The sequence below is a fragment of the Elgaria multicarinata genome, chromosome 1 (assembly GCF_023053635.1).
Source record: "Elgaria multicarinata webbii isolate HBS135686 ecotype San Diego chromosome 1, rElgMul1.1.pri, whole genome shotgun sequence".
Lineage (NCBI taxonomy): Eukaryota > Metazoa > Chordata > Lepidosauria > Squamata > Anguidae > Elgaria > Elgaria multicarinata.
Window position 1 is genome coordinate 29,221,631 of NC_086171.1, and position 19,258 is coordinate 29,240,888.

Sequence of the window (19,258 nt, forward strand, 5' to 3'; positions counted from 1 at the left end):
AAGTATTAGGTATGAAGCAGAACAAAAACAAAAAATAAATAACCCACAATCGAAGGACTTTCAATTCACGTGTTACACTCAGTTATCAGAAATCTTTAATTGCCCAATCTCTAGGGTTCCTTAATGGCCTTTATTAAAAAAAAATAAACAATCCATTGCGTAAGGGTGTTTTGTGCTGTTGGTTCTATTACAACTCATATGTATTAGAAGAATTAATAAAGTTTCTCTGAAACTTCTACAGTTCATTCCAATAGAATCATAGAATAGTACAGTTGGAAGGGGCCTATAAGGCCATAACAGCATCCAGGATCACAATGAAAACATTGCTGAATGACATCAGGTTTAACATAGAATCATAGAATCATAGAAAAGCAGAGTTGGAAGGGGCCTACAAGGCCATTGAGTCCAACCCCCTGCTCAATGCAGGAATCCACCTTAAAGCATCCCTTACAGATGGCTGTCCAGCTGTCTCTTGAATGCCTCTAGTGTGGGAGAGCCTCACTAGGTAACTGGTTCCATTGTCATACTGCTCTAACAGTCAAGAAATTTTTCCTGATGTCTAGCCGGAATCTGGCTTCCTTTAACTTCAGCCCGTTATTCCATGTCCTGCACTCTGGGATGATCAAGAAGAGATCCTGGCCCTCCTCTGTGTGACATCCTTTTAAGTATTTGAAGAATGCTATCATGTCTCCCCTCAATATTCTCTTCTCCAGGCTAAACATGCCCAGTTGTTTCAGTCTCTCTTCATAGGGCTTTGTTTCCAGACCCCTGATCATCCTCTGAACATGCTCCAGTACACACACACACACACTTCTAACTGTTAAATAAACCACTATTACTTATAGGCTCCAAACATTCAAAGTAGCCTATTCATGCAGGTTGCTTTCTGAAATGTGTTTTCCTTGTTTATGTTATACTGATGTGAGCTTCATTCATTAATTTGTAGATTTTCTCCTTTGCCCATTTTCATTCATTAAGTGTAAGCCTCAAAGTGAAGAAGGAAGGAAGTGAAACCTTTAAATCTATTTTCTATGGAGTAAGTACTAAAAATGTAGGTTCCCATGATCCTACTGCATCTAACACCCAGGACGTAAGAAGATAAACATCTATAAGCAGTTGAGAAAGCAAAAAGTGAATGCATCAAAATATCTACCTAATTTCTCAGATTTTAATGCAACAATTAATGTAAATGTTGCACTGCAAGCAATAAATGGGGATGAACAATGATTGTACTATTTACAGGATAAGTCACAAATGTTATTCTCTTCTAATATTCTGCTTGAAACTTAAGAGAACCTTTGTAAAGTGGCATAATGGGAAAAACCATTTTCTAAATCCATGTTTCTTTAGGGCTTAAAGACTGGGCCATCCCTGTTCATTTAAATGACACACAGGGGATCCCGGGAGCAGGCAGGAATGACCCCAGAACAATTCCAGGATAAACCTTAGGTCTAGCTAAGGCCTGGGTTGCTTTAAATCAGGTTAATCTGTTTTTTAAAATGTCCATTCAGTTGCCCCAAACAAATCCTGAAGAGTGAAATTTCTCTTTCTGGGAAAACTAATGCTAATTCTATTTGTATATCAGATGGTACTGCTGGTGGGGGTGGAGGGCAGGGACTGGTGAGATCACACAGAGATTACAGTTTTATTCAATTGTGACAGATGCCGCAAGCTAAATGTAGATGCAAGTGAAGAAGCCAACAGCAGATCTAAAACAAACAGAGCTCTCCACAGGTTGGACCATACTTGAGTAAACTTTTTTTAACTTCTTTTAATACCTTTCCTTACAGTGCCTAATTGTGCCTATCTCACTTCAGCTTAGCTTGTTTCACTTTAGTACCATAGCAGCACTGATCTTCAGTTCAGTGTTGGGCCTGGAGAGACCCAACTTCACAGATCCACTCAGCTATGAAGTTCACTGGGTGATCTTGGGCAAACCACTATTTCTTAGGGTAACCTAACTTAAAGGGTTGTTTGGAGGATAAAACGGGGCAGGAGAAAGAGAACTCATGCTGCCCTGAAGTCCTTGGAGGAAAGGCAGGATATTAATGCAATAGTAAAGTAACAACATAGCTAGTGAAGTTATATGACCATGTTGATTTTGGAGTTATTCAACCCTAACACCAAACCATGGCCTGGCATATAAAAATGAGATAATAACGTAAGAAGAGAACTGCTTGATCAGACCAAGGTCCATCTAGTGCAGCATTCTGTTCACAAAGTGGCCAACCAATTGCCCATGGAAAATCCACAAACATTTCTCCCCTTCACCTTTGGTCCACAGTGTGGCTCCAATCTGGATCAGGGGCCACACTTGTAATTTTTATTGTCCAAAACAAGGGTCCACACTAGAGTTCAGATCCAAATAGGAGGCTTTTTACTTATGAATGAGAGAGAAAGAGAGAGAGAGAGAGAGAGAGAGAGAGAGGAAGAAAGCTAGTTGTAGCTGCTATGTCAAAGTTAAAACTGTACACAAAATACTCCAAACACTGGTGAATCCCCAAGTTATATAAATGCATTATGATACTCATGGCCTTTTCATTTTCAACCCATTTTGACATCATCTTTACTTAGTTAACACATTCACTGCTGTTCTCCTTTGCTTCGATGTGCAGCATTTTACTCTTATTACACTGAAATAAGTTTTCAGTGTAAACTATTTGCCATTTTTTAAAGGGTCCTGCTATTTATTGTGTTATCCGTACAGCACCATGTACATTGATGGTGCTATATAAATAATAATAATAATAATAATAATAATAATAATAATGTCTGTAGAGCAACTTTAGGAATTCTGAGCAATTTTTGGAATAATTTAATTTTATCCATGATCTTAACTAACTCACTGCTTCCTCCTCATTATTTATGAATAAGTCAAATAGCAGCAGCAGTCACAAAGCAACATAATCTTGCATCAAGTAGGGCGCTGGCCAGTTTAGAAACAGTGTGGGCTGCCCCTGAACTGACTAGATGATTCTCAGCTGAGAAGATGTCCTAGATACAAAGATAATGAACTGGAGCAACCTTGCCAAGGAAAAGGACTGACCATGGCATTTAATACCCAGTAGTAGTCAACGGGTCAGTTCAGGCAAAACTTCAGCCTTGGGATCTCAACTACCTGTGAATAATTCCAAAGAAAACCCTGGGCTCCCACTGTCCCATCCCATTCACTTCTCCACCATGTTAATGCAGAATCTTTCTGTTCCATTCATTACCCTCACCCTTTTGGGAGGGGAATTGTGAGAATGTAGCGGCATGTTGTCAGAGTGAGAGGGTACAATAATCTGTCCCAGGGTGAGGCATCACCTGAAAAGACCCAATATGTTTACTACGGAAATATAACTTGCTAAGTAATACAAATGTCATGTAACTCATGCAAGACAAATGTAGTTCATGGAAACACTGGAAATTCGGTGCATTAAAGACAGTTTTATAAAGAAATATAAAACAGGATTTCCACTTGCATCTGGGTCTATCACATATAAGCCTCATCACCCTCAACAGAGCCCTGCTCTATTCTGTACTCATTATGGATTTGCTTCCACTGTTCATGCCCTGTTAAACAATTTCAGTTTAATTAATTATCCCACTGATATGAAATCACCAAAGGATCCTTCCTTTCTAGGTACATGGAGACTCATTAACGTCAAATTTAATAGATTTTTTTTTTTATATTAAGCCCACAAAAAAGATTCTTAGGAGGGGAAAGAAAAGCAGGGGAAGAGCACTTGGTTAACTAACACAATTCAAACATGTTTTGTTATCACTGGCTATCTCAGTAGTAAATTGGCTTTAAAAAAAAAAAGGTCTCATTAAAAACCTTAGGGTCAGAATACCACAATACACAAATCTATTTGAAATATATTAAAATATGCAAATAGAAGGCATTTTCTTAGAAGGTCACTATTAAGACTCCTGATTCAACTTGCCTTGAAAAGTAAATGTTTAATTTAACGGTGACAATAAGAACTCAATAACTATAGAGCAGATGGTGCCTTTTAGAAGTTTCATTTTGAGCAACAGTTGTGTGGAATCATTCATAAGGCCCCAGAAGCACTGTTCAGGTGCTGTTTTGTCTGCATTGATTATCAAAAATTAGAGGCAAAGGATAGGCTATAGTGTGGGAAGATGTGCAATTTGCCTCTACTTCTTTGAAGGTTTTTAAATGAAATGAATTGGATAGACTTGTGTTGCAGATAGGATGTCCTGTCTTCAAGCTGAAGCACACGATTAGCAGCAACATGTGGTCTATCTGTTGCTAGATTGCGTCAATTATAGGTACAAGGCCGGCCTTGTACCTAGTGGGTAGATTTATTAAGAAATGGTTTGAGAATGTCAGATGTTCTCTGCAAGCTTATCTCTGTAAGAAGTCCCCATGAGAGTAGCTTGTTCACTCCCTCTCTCTGGCCTTGAAACTGCTGGTTCTCTGGGAACTTCAGAGTGTTTTGGAAAAGGTGGGGGCCGCTCTTCTAAGTGGGCTGTAACATCCCGCCCTCTTGGCACGTGGGCATGGTTTACAGGTCAGAGGACCTGTCCGTCAACTGGCTTTGAATAGGCCTTAAATGCTGGTGCCAAGCTGAAAAAGAGAGAGCTTCGGCTATTGGGCAGTATAGAAATGTAATAAATAAATAAATAAATAAATAAATAAATAAATAGGTTTGCTAGGTTTCATCTCTTGATGCAATGCCTGACCTCCCTCCTGCTTTGGATTCCATCTCCACTTGGGACTTTGAAAGCACATGGACGCATTGCTATTTAGACTTTGGATATCTAAGAAATGTGCCATGAAAAGTGGTGAGGCTTTTCATAGACTTGGACTTGCATATGCTGTGGATTCTGTGTTTGTGGCCAGACTCAGGCGGCAGAGAGTTCCGTCCTTAGCAGAAGGATGGGACTCCTGGGCTTGAGGCTTAACCTTTCCTGAAGTCATGTTAACGGGGTCGGCTCAGTAGTGGTAGGCTGAGATTGACAAGTGTGCGACGGATCTCTCTGCCCGGCTCTAGTGGCTCAGAGCAACCTTTCCTGGGACTTTGTTTTAGGAGATTGGCCATGTTCCTTTGAGGTGCCAGGAGAAGCTCAAAGCAGTTACTGGCGTCCTCTATTCATCACCCCCCTCTCCGAGTGTTTGCTTTAAGGATTGTTTCAGAAAAAAAGAGCCTAAAGTTTTCTAACCATCATTCAGCTTTAAGTGTGTTTTGGAGACTCTATAACCATTAAGCTTGTCTACCATGTGATTTCCTCAATAAAAGAAGTCTCACTGATGTGAGTGTTTCGTGTCAGCTTGCCAGCACATGTGAATGCCAGAGGAAACAGGCATGAACACAACGGATTCCACCATTTCAGGTAGTTGGTTGTTGGATGTGGGCCAGAAATCCGAAATAATCAAGGTAAGTAAAGGATGTCAAAACCCACAATTAAACCTTACCATGAACTGCTTTTGTCACCATGCCAAATGAAGAGTTTGCTTCTATTCCGTCAAAGGGTGCGGTGAACGTAAGTGAACATATTGTATTCCTAATCATTGTCTACATTTAATTCTCCCCTGCTTGCTGCCTTCCTCCTCAGTGCTTTAGGTTACTGTATGCATTATCGCTCACTAGGATTAAGGATAACATACCCTTTGTGATCTTTGATTTCTTATAACCTAACTTCAGTCCTGGATTGATACATTAAGAGGCAAATTAGCTGCTCTAAGTGAGCAATTTCTTTATAAAGAAGAACCTGCTAATGCCAGAAATCCATCGATAACCTAGTCCAATTCCCCTTCCACTCTAAGATCTAAGCTACATGAATAGCAGCCTCATGTGATGCATCTATTGTTGGACTGTACTAGTTCAGACTGTTGGTGAAGAATCAAGCATTTGAATGTTCCCCCATATAAAAATCTCTCTGCACATACAAAAATGAGAAAATGTTTCTGAGAAAGGGTTAAGGTTTACCCCAGAAATTCCAGCTATATGTGTGCCAGGAGATGTTTAAATGTTTGATCCCTCACCTGCTGTCAGAAATAGTACAGTCCAGCAATAATAGATGCCATCGCATGAAACTACTGATTGTATGTTTCCGCTCTAACACTAGCCCATTCTACGCTCAATGTGTTCTGATCCACCTTTCCATCTTTTAAAAATCTCTCTTTGGAACTCTCTAGATTTTTTTTAAAAAAATGTCCACATCCCACAGACATGACATGACCCACCCAACAGGATGCTTCAAGTGTCCATGCTCAGAATTGGCAAACACTCATTCCAAGAAACCGAAGGCACAGCTATGGTAGTTATTTGGTAGTTACACAGGTATGGCAGTTATAACCCAGAGGACCTTCTCTTCTGCTGCTCCCAGATTGTGGAATAGCCTGCTGGAGGAAACTCGTCAGCTTGACAGCCTTTTAGCATTCAAGAAAGCTATCAAGACTGATCTCTTCCGGCAGGCCTATCCAGTAGAATTTTAGGATATTTGAGCACGTTTTTAGGATGCTTTTAGGATGTTTTTAAACAATGTATACCATGTTTTTAATCAGTATTTTAAGTGTTTTGTGCTTGCTGTCATTCCCCGCCTTGTTCCTGTCAGAGAGGCAGGTAAGAAATAAATTACTTACTTACTTTAAGAGATTCCCAACATGACCATCTTTCCCACAGCCAACACCATTTAATAAATAAATAGATATGTGTCTATATGTGCACGCGCATAAGCATAAACATTATATTGCATTCGTATTATTTAAAAAGGCACATATGTTACCTGTTCTTGTCTCTCCAACCATTTATCTACCATGGGATGAGTGGCACTTAGTGAAGAGCGAGCATTGTCCCTCTGAAACTGGTTAGTAGACCAGCTACTGGTGTCCCGGGGGAGGCTTCGGTAATTTTCATCTTTCTGTTTCAAAACAAAGGACGGGAGAAAGGAAGCTGCTATAATTTGAAAGCAAAACAAGAGCATTGTCTAAGGGCATTAACCATGCAGTACGGTTTGAAAGGATGGCACACCGGAGACAGACTAGAAAGGAAAAGCAATGGATCATTTCAATAGAATAGCTCCATTTACAATGCTATTGCCGCAAGTCGGCACATGGCACTATCACTATAAGAGTGTTCTAGGGACTGCTAAAATACGAACTACACCTGCCTCTCCAGACCCTTTCCTTACACGAGGGCAGGAAAATCCATGCAGAAAATACTTCTGACCTCCAGTATGAAGACTCTGCAAATGTCAATTTTGGAGTAATTATTCACAAAGAGGCAGTACTTTGGGAAGGTGGAGGTAAAGTAGACAGGTAGTCAAGCAGGTATGGAGGGAAGAAGCTCTGGCTGAGGAGCGACACAAGGGCCTAATCTACACCAAGCAGGATATTGCAGTATGAAAGCGGTATGAAAGCAGTATATAAAAGGCAGGAGCCACAATGCTGTTTTATAGCCGTACTGAAGTGCACTAATGTTGGGGTCCATTGACACAGACCATAGACCGCTTTCATACTGCTGTCATAGTGCTATATCCTGCTTGGTGTGGCTCCTGCCTTTCATATACTGCTTTCATACTGCTATCATAGTGCTATATCCTGCTTGGTGTGGCTCCTGCCTTTCATATACTGCTTTCATACTGCTATCATAGTGCATTATCCTGCTTGGTGTGGCTCCTGCCTTTCATATACTGCTTTCATACTGCTATCATAGTGCATTATCCTGCTTGGTGTGGCTCCTGCCTTTCATATACTGCTTTCATACTGCTATCATAGTGCATTTATCCTGCTTGGTGTGGCTCTTGCCTTTCATATACTGCTTTCATACTGCTATCATAGTGCTATATCCTGCTTGGTGTGGCTCCTGCCTTTCATATACTGCTTTCATACCACTTCATAGTGCATTATCCTGCTTGGTGTAGATGAGGCCTTAAGAGACTCAGCATCTTTATACGACCAAGTGAAATCATATTGGTCCTCGTGACACTTGACCCCCTTCTTCTGCAGCTGCAGTGCCTGCTATTTGCAGTGGAGTCCCTGAAGTACAGCGGAAAACAAGCGGGCATCTCCCTCCACTGGCAAGCTTCCACACTGGCACAGAGAATAGGGCACCTGTGTCTTGCTTTGGAGTCACTAGTTCAATCCTGCATATATTAAGACAACCTGGTTCTTGACGGTAGGCAGGTGAGATTAAGCAGGTGGTAACTTAGGAGAAGGCCTTTTTAGTAGGGGTGCCCCATTTGTGGAATGTTCTTCCCTGGTGAATAACAATTCCATCATCCCATTTATCATTTAGAAGACAAGTCAATGGCTGCTTGTTTGCTGAATATCCCATTGAAGACTGTGTGCCTCAGCATGGTTAAGGAGGAACAGCCACCATAACCAGGCATGTGACAGGAGATGGGTCACACAAAACTAAATCTCCTTTGTGTGCCATTACACAATGGGTCTGATGCCAGGTGGTTGAAAATCCACTCCAGGTTGCAGTCAGAACCAGTCAGAATGCTGAAGGAGCTATCCAACGTGCAGAGCAAACCCAAATCTCCTTTGTGTGGATTCACCACCCCACTGACATCGAAGGCACCAACCTCCATTGACATTGCATCTACGTAACACTATGGGCTCAAAATTTTAAGCAAATAATGAAGCAAGCTCTGTTTATACCCCACCTGATACACATGTGGTTCCAACCACAACCCTAAAGCTCAAGATCACAATAAATATAAAAAAGGGCTTAAGGTTTTATTAAATTGCACAATGGGGGGAACAACAGGCAAAAGTAGCAAGGCCCCCAAATCCCCCTCTGTACTACAAAGGCAGCTGGCTTGATTTTAATAGTCCTCCAAAGGCCTCAATGGAAAGCAGGGCAGGCACAGCAGAGTATTGCTTCTCGTTCCATTTCCTCTTTGTGTCAAAAACATATTTGCAATCATAAAGAGCCAAGAGCAGCTATTTAAATCATTTGAGGTGGTGCAAAGCTAAGGGGGGGGGGGAAATCACTGTTGAGACAAGAAATATGACTTGACATGAAGGAAAACCACTCTAAAACCTTAATGTATTGATGTGACCTTGTCATATGACAGATCAGCAGCTTCTCTGAAGAAGCAGATTATCATCCCTGCAAGTAAGACTGGGAGGATAATAAAGAAGCAACTCCCTCTACTATATTGATTGGCAGTTGAGAGCCAGTGTAGCATAGTGGTTAGAGCATTGGACTGGGAGTCAGGAGAAGCTCACTGGGTGACTTTGGACCAGTCACTGACTCTCAGGCCAACTACCTCACAGGAGGATAAAATGGAGAGGAGGAGGAATATGTATGCCACCTTGACTTCTTTAAGGAGGAAAAATGTGGAGATATAGTCTCCTACACATACTCTCAAAAGAAGACCATCTATTCCTATTCTATGCAAAGAATAATCCACTAGTCAGCTTCCATTAAATTATCTCTCTGAGAAGATTTGTTAAGTGATACTGGGGCTTTGACAGCTAGCATATGTACTTCAGATGAAGACCTAATAGTTGGCCTTTCCATTCAAAACACAAAGGCCTAGTTCTCACTGAGTTGGCAAACCTGTGGCTATGTTGTTCCATATCAAACTGGAGGAGGAGGAGGTTCACATGGCTGACTACTTCCCCATGCAAAAAATCCCTGCATATAAAATGGAAGAGCATCCAACCATTTAGTCTGAAGTGGTACAGCCGTGAGACATTTTCCAGCCAGTGAGAACTTGGTTTTACTTACCAATTAAATTTGATTATATCAGATCATTTGAAAATAAGCATCTCAGTGCAAGACCTTTGCACAACAGAAGACCTTTGCACATCTGAGAGAGGTGCACGATATTTGGCTTACCATGGCCCAGTGTAGACATAAAGAGGCCCTTTCTACACCTAAGGATTATCCCAGGCAAATGGAGGGATCATCCCTGCCTGCTCCCGGGATCCCCTGTGTGTCATTTGCATGCATAGGGATGATCCCAGGACAATCCTGGGGGGGGGGGGAGAAAGGCAGGTGTAGAAATGGCCGAAGAGTTGGGTTTATGGATCAACAGCAAGCTGTGAATCAAGCATTCTTTCCCCTGTTCCTTGACTGTCATGCAGCATCCTGGATCACGTGGGGCACCTCCGTGGACATGGGAGGCTCTCCTCTTCAGATCGTTGTACAGGGTGATGGAAAGGCCACAGGATGGGGCGGGGCTAGAGTCTCCCTCTCCTCATGCATTTAATTTCTACATGTTGAAAGTGTAAATAGGGCTAATTTCTAACCACCATCTGAACGAGTGCACATACAGTGTGAACCCATGTTCAGGGTAATGTCTCAATAGTATTGTCTGTGACTTTAGGAAGGATATTGTACAGTAAATATTGATTGGAAATTGGAACCCATTAATTAAATTAATTAGAGCAAGGGTTTATGAAGCAGGGAGCAAGTGCTGGGGCTAAACATTCCTCTGTTGCCCTTCCCCGTCTCCCATCCTGGCTAATTTTCGTGATTTGTTAAGCAACATTAAGCCAGAGTTCCCTGGTAAGGACATAATGGGTAATCCCGGCATAACACAAGACAGGATCTTTGTGCTGTGGGAGGATGCCTTCATAAACTATGATTTATGAAGCTGGGAATTAACATCCGAAATAGGCCAACTTCTCTCTTATAATATATATATAATATATTTAAGACAAGTATCCAAAAGGGACAGCATGAAATCATTATTATATTGGTCCTTGAAAGAATAAACAGTACATTTCATCTTAATAGACATATATCTGCAAACAAACAAACAAATGGTGAAGTTTTGTTTTTTTTTAACAAAGTGGCCATCAGGGTTAGAGAGGAACTCTCATTTCTTCCGAAGCTGCAGCCGGGAGCCTCATGAGACTGCTACTGACATGGATCATCGCTTGCAATTAAATGCTCTAATTCTGAAAAAAAGATTTTCTCCATACAGCTTGGGAACTGTGGGCATAAGGGGTTCTGTAATATTTGTAATGAGAATTGATCAGTACTAATCCAAATTATGAGACCACAATATTAACCAAAACATTTTTTGCTTCCTTTAAAAAAAAGAAGAAAAGCATTAGCAGCTACACTACCGGCGTCTAAAATTTACGGTAGCTTCCCTACCTGGTCTCTGCCTCCCACCACCCGCTAATAAGCTGACAATGTTTTTGCTGGATTGATAACATACTTTCGTAAGTTGGATCTAATCATAGCCATACTTGGAAAAGAGACATTGAAATCAATTGGGCTTAAGTTAATCATGACTAACTTAAGTAAGTCTGGATCTAACCCAATCATCTTGAAGCTCCAGAGTGAGTCTATTCACTCCAGAGTGAGTAAATGCACAATAGCATTTACATTATTAGGTGCGGCTGAATACAACAGCTCATGGGTACATCTTCACACATAATGCATACTAAGATTCATTCTCCTCTCTCACCCCCAGTGTTAGGGGCCACCCCAAGACATTTTGCTGCCTGAAGTAAAGAACAAGATGGCACCTCTTCCCATCCATGTGCAAAAGCCAACTGGATGGCAGTTCACTCTTTCTTCAATACTAGCAGTGGGACAGCATTCTCTACACCTGAAAGCATCAGGCTAGTTTCGGGATTGCAAGGCAGGTGTGTGGCACCTAGTCCTCTCCTCCAACGCCTTGCAGCCACCTCCCAGCATCTGCTGCTGGAGTCAGCTGCCTCACTCTGCCAAATGGCAGGGCCAGGCCTGCCCAGCACATATCCTTCTTCTCCATTTGTGGGATTTATCCCTCTCTACATTGAAAGCAACATGATCTCATCTTACCTATTTTATACATGGAGATTCGTACTAGTGTATAATAGCCATACCTGTGTATTTGAGGCTTCAGTATACTCATTATGTTATATCAGCAGGAATTGGTAAAGATGGGACAACAGGGCAAAATGTAGTTTGAAGACCATGCTCAGCAAGCAGCTAAAAGCTCTTCCTTTTCAGACAAACAATATGGGTCTATTCACTCATAGGCTTTACTTTAAGGCAATTTCCTTGAAAATCCCATTAAGCTGCCTTGCATCTTTGATTTTCTATCTGGTGTGTTCAAGACACAGACATTTTGTGTTGCTAGCTGTATGGTCACCTGACGTGCTGCACAAGCAATAGTTTTTAAAATATAAAAAATGGGAATCACTGCTGACATGAGGCAAAGTAATAGTGCAACGAAGTGTTTTCACATAACTTAAAGTGGATTTCTGAAAAAACTTAATTCATACTGTTTAGCTACAGGGATGATCATTTGTAACAATGGCAGCTTTGAAGAGAAAAAAAACACCTTGGGCTTTCAGTGACTGAAGTGAGGGATATTCAATACAAAGTCTAAAATTTGTATTTCTGACAACTGGAATAAGGGACCAAGAAAGGTTGAACTGACGATACGTGACCCTCAATGCCAGGGGTGGGCAACTTGTGGCCCTCCAGATGTTTTGGCATTCAATGATCCCTAGCCATTGATTATGGTACTCAAGGATGATGGGAGCTCTAAGCAAAAACATATGGAGGGCTACAAGTAGTCCACCCTTGCTCTATGCGTCCCAAATGATCTATTCCACTGGCATATTCTTTGCAACCTGGAACTTTGTGTCTAATTAAGTTTGAGGAGTGTAAAGTGGCATCCAAGAATGGTGTGTTATCTTGCCATACAGATTTAATCCTGGTTGCTTTTTTATTGGCCATATTCAGACTATTACATCTTTGCAGCAAAAGCAAACAAATTAGGAAGTCTCTAATTAACCATCATTTCCTGCTCTGTTCTACTGGGAAACTATGGTCATGAACTACACCATCACCATCACCATCACCATCACCATCATCATCATCATCATCATCATCATCATCATCATCATCATGACAGGCTATTAAACCATGGCCTGAAGTCAGTTTAATATCCTGGCTTGTTCCAATGTTAGCAACCAGAGTTTTCTGGATTGGACAAAATTGAAAAGTATAGTTAATTAGATGGTCCTTGGTTTAACTGCAGCTCATGTGAAGGGATGTTGTGAATGAGCAAATGACTAATTAATATCTCTCCTTATTAATTTGTATTGGTACTTGAACAGAAAGGTTTCCTGTTTATTAGATGAAACATTGGTTTTCTTGGCTATATGTGGAAGAGTCAGGAGGTGGGAAATTCAAGATTAGGGGGAGATTTCCATCTTTGTGGACTTTAAAAAGTTGTTAGCAAGGTTCTTCAACAAATTTATCAGCCAGAACGGGAATGTTAACACATGCAGATGCATTTAAGCATCTTGGAGTAGGGTGGCAGGCTGGGAGAGAGCACCAATTATCACAATACCGGGTCATAAATTTCGTACAATGTGGGTCTACATCCTGCTGTGTCACCAAGCATACATGGTGTTGTGCAGAAAAGAGATTCCTATAAAGGAATATATATGCTATCAATGGGTTCCACCAAACTTAATGGTGAGAATAGTTGGGAGGACTAAAGTACACTTTAAAAAACAAACAAACATAGCAAAGTTCATCATGACTCTTAGAGACAAAGGCCACTTTGGGGATATTCTCTTTATTCAGCATGTCAGGCACATGTTTCAAGGCTTCCTCTATAATAGGGACATAGAGACTAATTGTGTCCGTCAGCGAGTGACTTGTTACAAATGTTTGTATATATTAAATGAGACGGACACCATTGCTTGGCAGTCTCTATTCCCCTCTGGGTAAGTTCAGTTTATTTTATCATTCTACGGTGCAATTTAACACTCTGCCTATTTCCAGATGATTTTAGATCCACGACCTTGTAAACTAAAGCAGACAAGACAGGTGACGTCCCGAAGACATGCTGAACAGGAGGGCCACCTCCAATAGCACAATCTCAGGGCTCTATTTGGTCTTTTATTTAGGCCACCAAAAGAAGAGCAGAACACACACACACAGAGAAAGCCTGTGCAGCAAGATTATTCCAACACAGAACGAATCTTCTGCAGTGCAGTCATGCAAGGGTATTTTTTTAAAAAAAATGTTTGTTTTTCCGGTTATTAGGAAGGGAAGACCAAGGGCTCATCTACACCAAGCAAGATATTCCACTATGAAAGTGGTAAATAAAAGGCAGGAGCCACACTACGGCTCTAAAGTCGTAGTTGTCAGTGCACTTCAGCTCCACTATAAAACAGTAGTGTAGATCCTGCAGTGCATTTCGATACTGCTATAAAGCAGTGGTGTGGCTCCTGTCTTTTATATGCCACTTTCATACTGCTTTCATCGTGGAATATCCTACTTGGTGTAGATGAGCCCTAGGTGTTCAATTCAGATTCTTGCAAGGAAAGTGATGCCAGATTATTTGCTTTCTTCCCATACAAAAGAAATAAAAATGACACCTTGTTACTCATCCTGATTATTTATTTATTTAAATATTTATTACCCACCTCTCCCTCTGGATCAAGGTGGGGAACAACCTTAAATAGGCATTTTAGAAAATGCCTGCCTTCACAGCAGGGGTGGGGAACCTCTGACCTCAATTTTTGAGAGGCTCTCGGGGGCTGCATTTCAGTGGTGAGCAGGGCCAAAAGTAGGGTGGGGTAAAAAAAAGAAAAAACACACCGCCATAGTGTTCCTGAAAGCTTTCAAACTCAAGAGGCTTGCAGTTGTCATACGCAGGATGGAAGAAGCAGTGGAGGCGATCATTGTATTTTCACTACACATGGTTCTTTTGCCCTTGGAGGGGGAAGCAAGGAGGCTGGAAAGGCCTCAGGATAGCTCATATGCTGGCTTCTCCAGTCTCCTCCCCTTCCTGCCCTCCAAAATGCCCCTTTCCATCATCGTCCATGATCGAGTTCCCTACCTCAGAGAAAGCTGGCATGGTTCTTTCCACACCGGCTGCTAGGGGAAGGGGTTGGTCAGATCTCCGATTCCAATCTCTGAGCTTGGAACGCTGTCTCCAACCTCGGAGCTGGGAACCCAAACTATCCTATGGGCCATCAGACGATGTCTAGGGGCTGTAGGATCATTCCCTAAAGTCCTTCTTGCCAGTAACTAAGACTTGGGAGAGGCATTCCAACATTTTAGAATGGGGAAAGAACTGTACAAAAGCCAAGAAACCAGCCAATGATTGGTGGATGTGGGAAAGCAACAGAAGGTAGTGGTATGTTTACCTCCAATTATCTTACATCCATAAAAGTTTATCTGAGGTTAAATATGTTTTCCTGAGAGTGTTGAATGGTTGGAAAAGTCTTACCAAAGCCAAAAAGTGAGAAGGGCGGGTATACCCCATTTATTAAGACAATGTTGATAAATGGCTCTTCTACTGAGCAACAACATTCTTTTCAGCAACACACTTCAACAGTCGGCACTGAAGAATCCAAACCATACCAGGAAATATAGTGGAATCCAAAGTCAGAACGCCTCTGTCAATTTTCCTTGTTTACAAAGGAAATAGCAAAAAATGGTGTGATACTTGGTTCTGTATGTACACATGCAAAACCAAAAATTCTCAAGTGTGCTTCACATTATTTCCCAGGTCTCCAAAGCTCTGATGAATTTCTCCCCCCACCTCCCCAATTCACTCTCCCCTCATTAATCTCACAGTAAAATCTCAATAAAGATAATGCAAAACAAACAAAACAGCATATGGTGATTGATGTAGTGTAATTACAATGCAGGAGCTGGGCTTTAATCCTGCTGGTAGGTTTAATAAGACAAAAAATAAAGAGAAGAAAACAATGTTTGTTTCCCCCAGGTGCATTTTAAAGAGGAAGAACTACCATACACTATAAGAAATACTGCCTATTTATATAAACAATAATTCAGAATCATCCATCTGCATTATATTTGTTCTGCAAATCTAATGCAGTCAAGACGAAACTCACTTAAGAGTCTATTCAAACTTCTTACTATTCATTATGATCACATTATGCTTCTGCTCTTCCCTGCCACACTGTGCATCAACAACAAAACCTAGTTCTTAGTTTTAAAACTCTCTATTCTCTTTCCCCAAGACTATCATTTCCAAAACCATTTTTGCACCTTCCGACTGCAAATGCACATCTCTCATCAGCACTTTTGTCATCATCTCCTATTCCCATTTTTGCACTCTCTGCAGGAAAGATGCCCATTCCGGCCATGTATCCTGTCACTTTAAGAGTAGTAGGAGGACTCCTTCTGGCTGAAGGGTATAAACCAGTCAGGGGAAAGGAACGTGGAGCAAGGCCATTCTTTCCTGGCTCTCAAAGCATGAAGATCCAAAGATCTTTCTAAGCACGACTTCTATGACATTCAATTCAGGAAGAACAGAAGATATTTCTGTGGCTGCCCAGTTATGCAAACACAAGCGATTCCACTTATTTCCCTTCTGTTCAATGCCAATGACTTCTGAATCAAGCCAATATCAAGGCAATGGGAAAGTTGTGGCATTTACCACACCAGCCATCCACAACTAGGTGTCTTCTAGATGTGTTGGACTACAGATCCCATCATTCCCAGCCTCCAGGTCAATTTGCACGAAGAGATTGCTCTACAACGTCCCTTGAAGAAATGGTGATGGCAATAGGTAGAGCGGAAGTGGCACAGTAAGGACTGGGATCAATGTGAGTCCATCTAGCGAGGGCGTTTTGAAGGGTGGAGGAGGCTGGAGATATCTTGTATCCTGGCCTTTCCTGTCTCTTCCCCTCTCCGCCCACAGGAATGCCCCTCTCCTTCTTCTCTGAGGTTGCTTTTCTGTTCTTGGGGACAGCCGGTGCACCAGATGCAATGGGTTAACCTTCCGCCCCAGCTGTGAGGGGTGGGGGCCGATCTCCGACTTCCCCTTCTGAGGTTGGGGAGCTGCCTCTGACCTCAGAAAAGGGAAACTGAACAATCCTATGGGACACTCTCCCTATTTCCTATTTCTCCTAGTTGCTGACCAGGGCTCTGCTATGTACCACACAGGCTCTCAGTTAGCAATCCCGGGGGGAATGCATAAAGTCTTAATGGGAAAAAGCCTGAAAACTAAACACTGATTTGCATTTTGAAAACCAGCAATGCTGAAATCCATCCTTACAGATGGGGTTTTAATTTTATTCTACCACTACTTCCATTTCCCAAAACACACTAGCTGCTTCAACATATAAAAGTTATGAATCCCTATACGCCAGGTAAGAAGATAATAAACTCTTGCGTGCACGCGCACGCTCTTTTAATTTTATTTTTATGTCTGTTTTGGTACATTTGGCTTAGAGTATATTATCCCCAAATGAAAAGCTGACAGTAGATTATGAAGTCCCAAAGTAAACACATATATTCAATTCTGAGTGTTTCAAAAAACTATGCATCTTCCTATTATAGCTGCATACATATTTCCCATCAGTAACAAGCTTTGTTAACAATTTTATAAATTCAACAATTTTGATACATTTTATCATTCTTTACAGAAGGTACAGTTTCTCATCTCATATGACAGCTACTTTGAAAATGCAAAAACAGACAAACAAACCCATATTTGGCAAAAGAGTAAATCTGAATTTGATTCTATTATACTTTCTTATTCTCAAGCATGCAAAATTGCTTTGAAAATGGAATGCATTTCACATTTAGCATACAGTTTCAGAAGTTGTTTTCTGTGCAACTATCTTAATGTTTTGATTCCAGAAGTGTAGCCATCTTTGTTGCCCCAAAGACTATGAAGAAATCCGTTGCACAGTATAGTCTAACCAGTTTGCAACATGAGCTATCAGAGAGAACAGGTACTGGTTCCTCTCTATTCAGCCCTGGTTAGTCCTCATCTAGAGTATTGTGTCCAGTTCTGGGCTCCACAATTCAAGAACGACGCAGACAAGCTGGAGCGTGTTCAGAGGAGGGCAACCAGGATGATCAGGGGTCTGGAAACAAAGCCCTATGAAGAGAGACTGAAAGAACTGGGCATGTTTAGCCTGGAGAAGAGAAGATGGAGGGGAGACATGATAGCACTTTTCAAATACTTAAACGGTTGTCACACAGAGGAGGCCCAGGATCTCTTCTTGATCCTCCCAGAGTGCAGGACTCGGAATAACAGGCTCAAGTTAAAGGAAGCCAGATTCCAGCTGGACATCAGGAAAAACGTCCTGACTGTTAGAGCAGTACAACAATGGAATCAGTTACCTAGGGAGGTTGCGGGCTCTCCCACACTAGAGTAATTCAAGAGGCAGCTGGACAACCATCTGCCAGGGATGCTTTCGGATGGATTCCTGCATTGAGCAGGGGGTTGGACTCAATGGCCTTGTAGGCCCCTTCCAACTCTCCTTTTCTATGATTCTATGATTCTATGTTAAACCTGATGTCATTCAGCAATGTTTTCATTGTGATCCTGGGTGCTGTTTAAGAGGGGCCGTGGCTCAGTGGTAGAGCAGCTGCTTCGCATGCAGAAGATGCCAGGTTCAACCCTCAGCATCCACAAGTAGGGCTTGAAAACATCTGCTTGAAACCCTGGAGAGCTGCAGCCAGTCAGTATTGACACAACTAGGCTGGATGGACCAAGGGTATAACTTGTACAATGCAGCGACTTATGAGCTATGGTTAAATCAAGAACATCTTCACCTGTCAGTTTCATTGCTATTAAAAAAATGTTGTAGAATGTAGTAATCTATTATGGCATTGGTTATTTTGCTTTGGACATGGCGTTTCTTAAAGCAGCTCTCCATGTCATATTGCAGACCTCTACCGGGTGGTATCCATTGTTAGTCTAACTTAAGTTCCATTCATTTCTATGGGTTTATCCTAAGTAGGACTAACACTAGATACAACCCATTAAAATCTGACAAGGGCCATGTAGTAACTTTGTAAGTGAGCAGAAATACGGACTTCACAGAGTCACTGCTAAGAGACCTGTATAGCCTAACACAGTGAGTAGATTTTAGTAGGCTTTAGCTGACAAGAGCAGGCCTCATTCCCTGGATGGGTCTCTCATAGTTATGTCAGTCTTTTCTCACAGAGTCTTATTTCTAGATGAGCTGGGAGGTTTTCACACCTAAGCAGGCCAATTAGTTTCCCAAGCTGAGATGCTTTGGGGACCTGCGAGAGGGGAACCCGCCCGCCCCACTTCTTCTGAGAGTGGAGACGGATGCAGCCTGTCATCTCCTAAGAGGGAGGGAGGCAGGCATCTAGCAGAGGAGCCTATAAGATCCAATGCACAAACTTCACGCTTTGGCTTCATTTCAGGAGGAATCGCACAACTGGCTTGGAGAACCTGCTTCAGCTCAAAGGGACGGCTTCTGTCTATCGTGGGGGGCCTGGTAGACACCCAGCTATGACAGCTTGATTAGCTGGAAAGTGGTCTGAACTTTCGTTGCATGTATATATTCTGCATCCATTTT

The 19,258-nt window shown here is 41.8% G+C and overlaps 1 protein-coding gene across 3 annotated transcripts in view; it reads right to left on the reverse strand.

Annotated features, from left to right (window-relative positions):
* PARD3 (par-3 family cell polarity regulator) overlaps positions 1-19,258 on the reverse strand; it is a 680,003-nt gene that overhangs the window by 374,466 nt on the left and 286,279 nt on the right. For all 3 annotated transcript variants that reach the window (XM_063125521.1, XM_063125527.1, XM_063125514.1), the window contains exon 5: positions 6,739-6,873. In XM_063125521.1, coding sequence (XP_062981591.1) covers positions 6,739-6,873 — 135 coding nt within the window. The remainder of the gene's footprint in view (positions 1-6,738; positions 6,874-19,258) is intronic.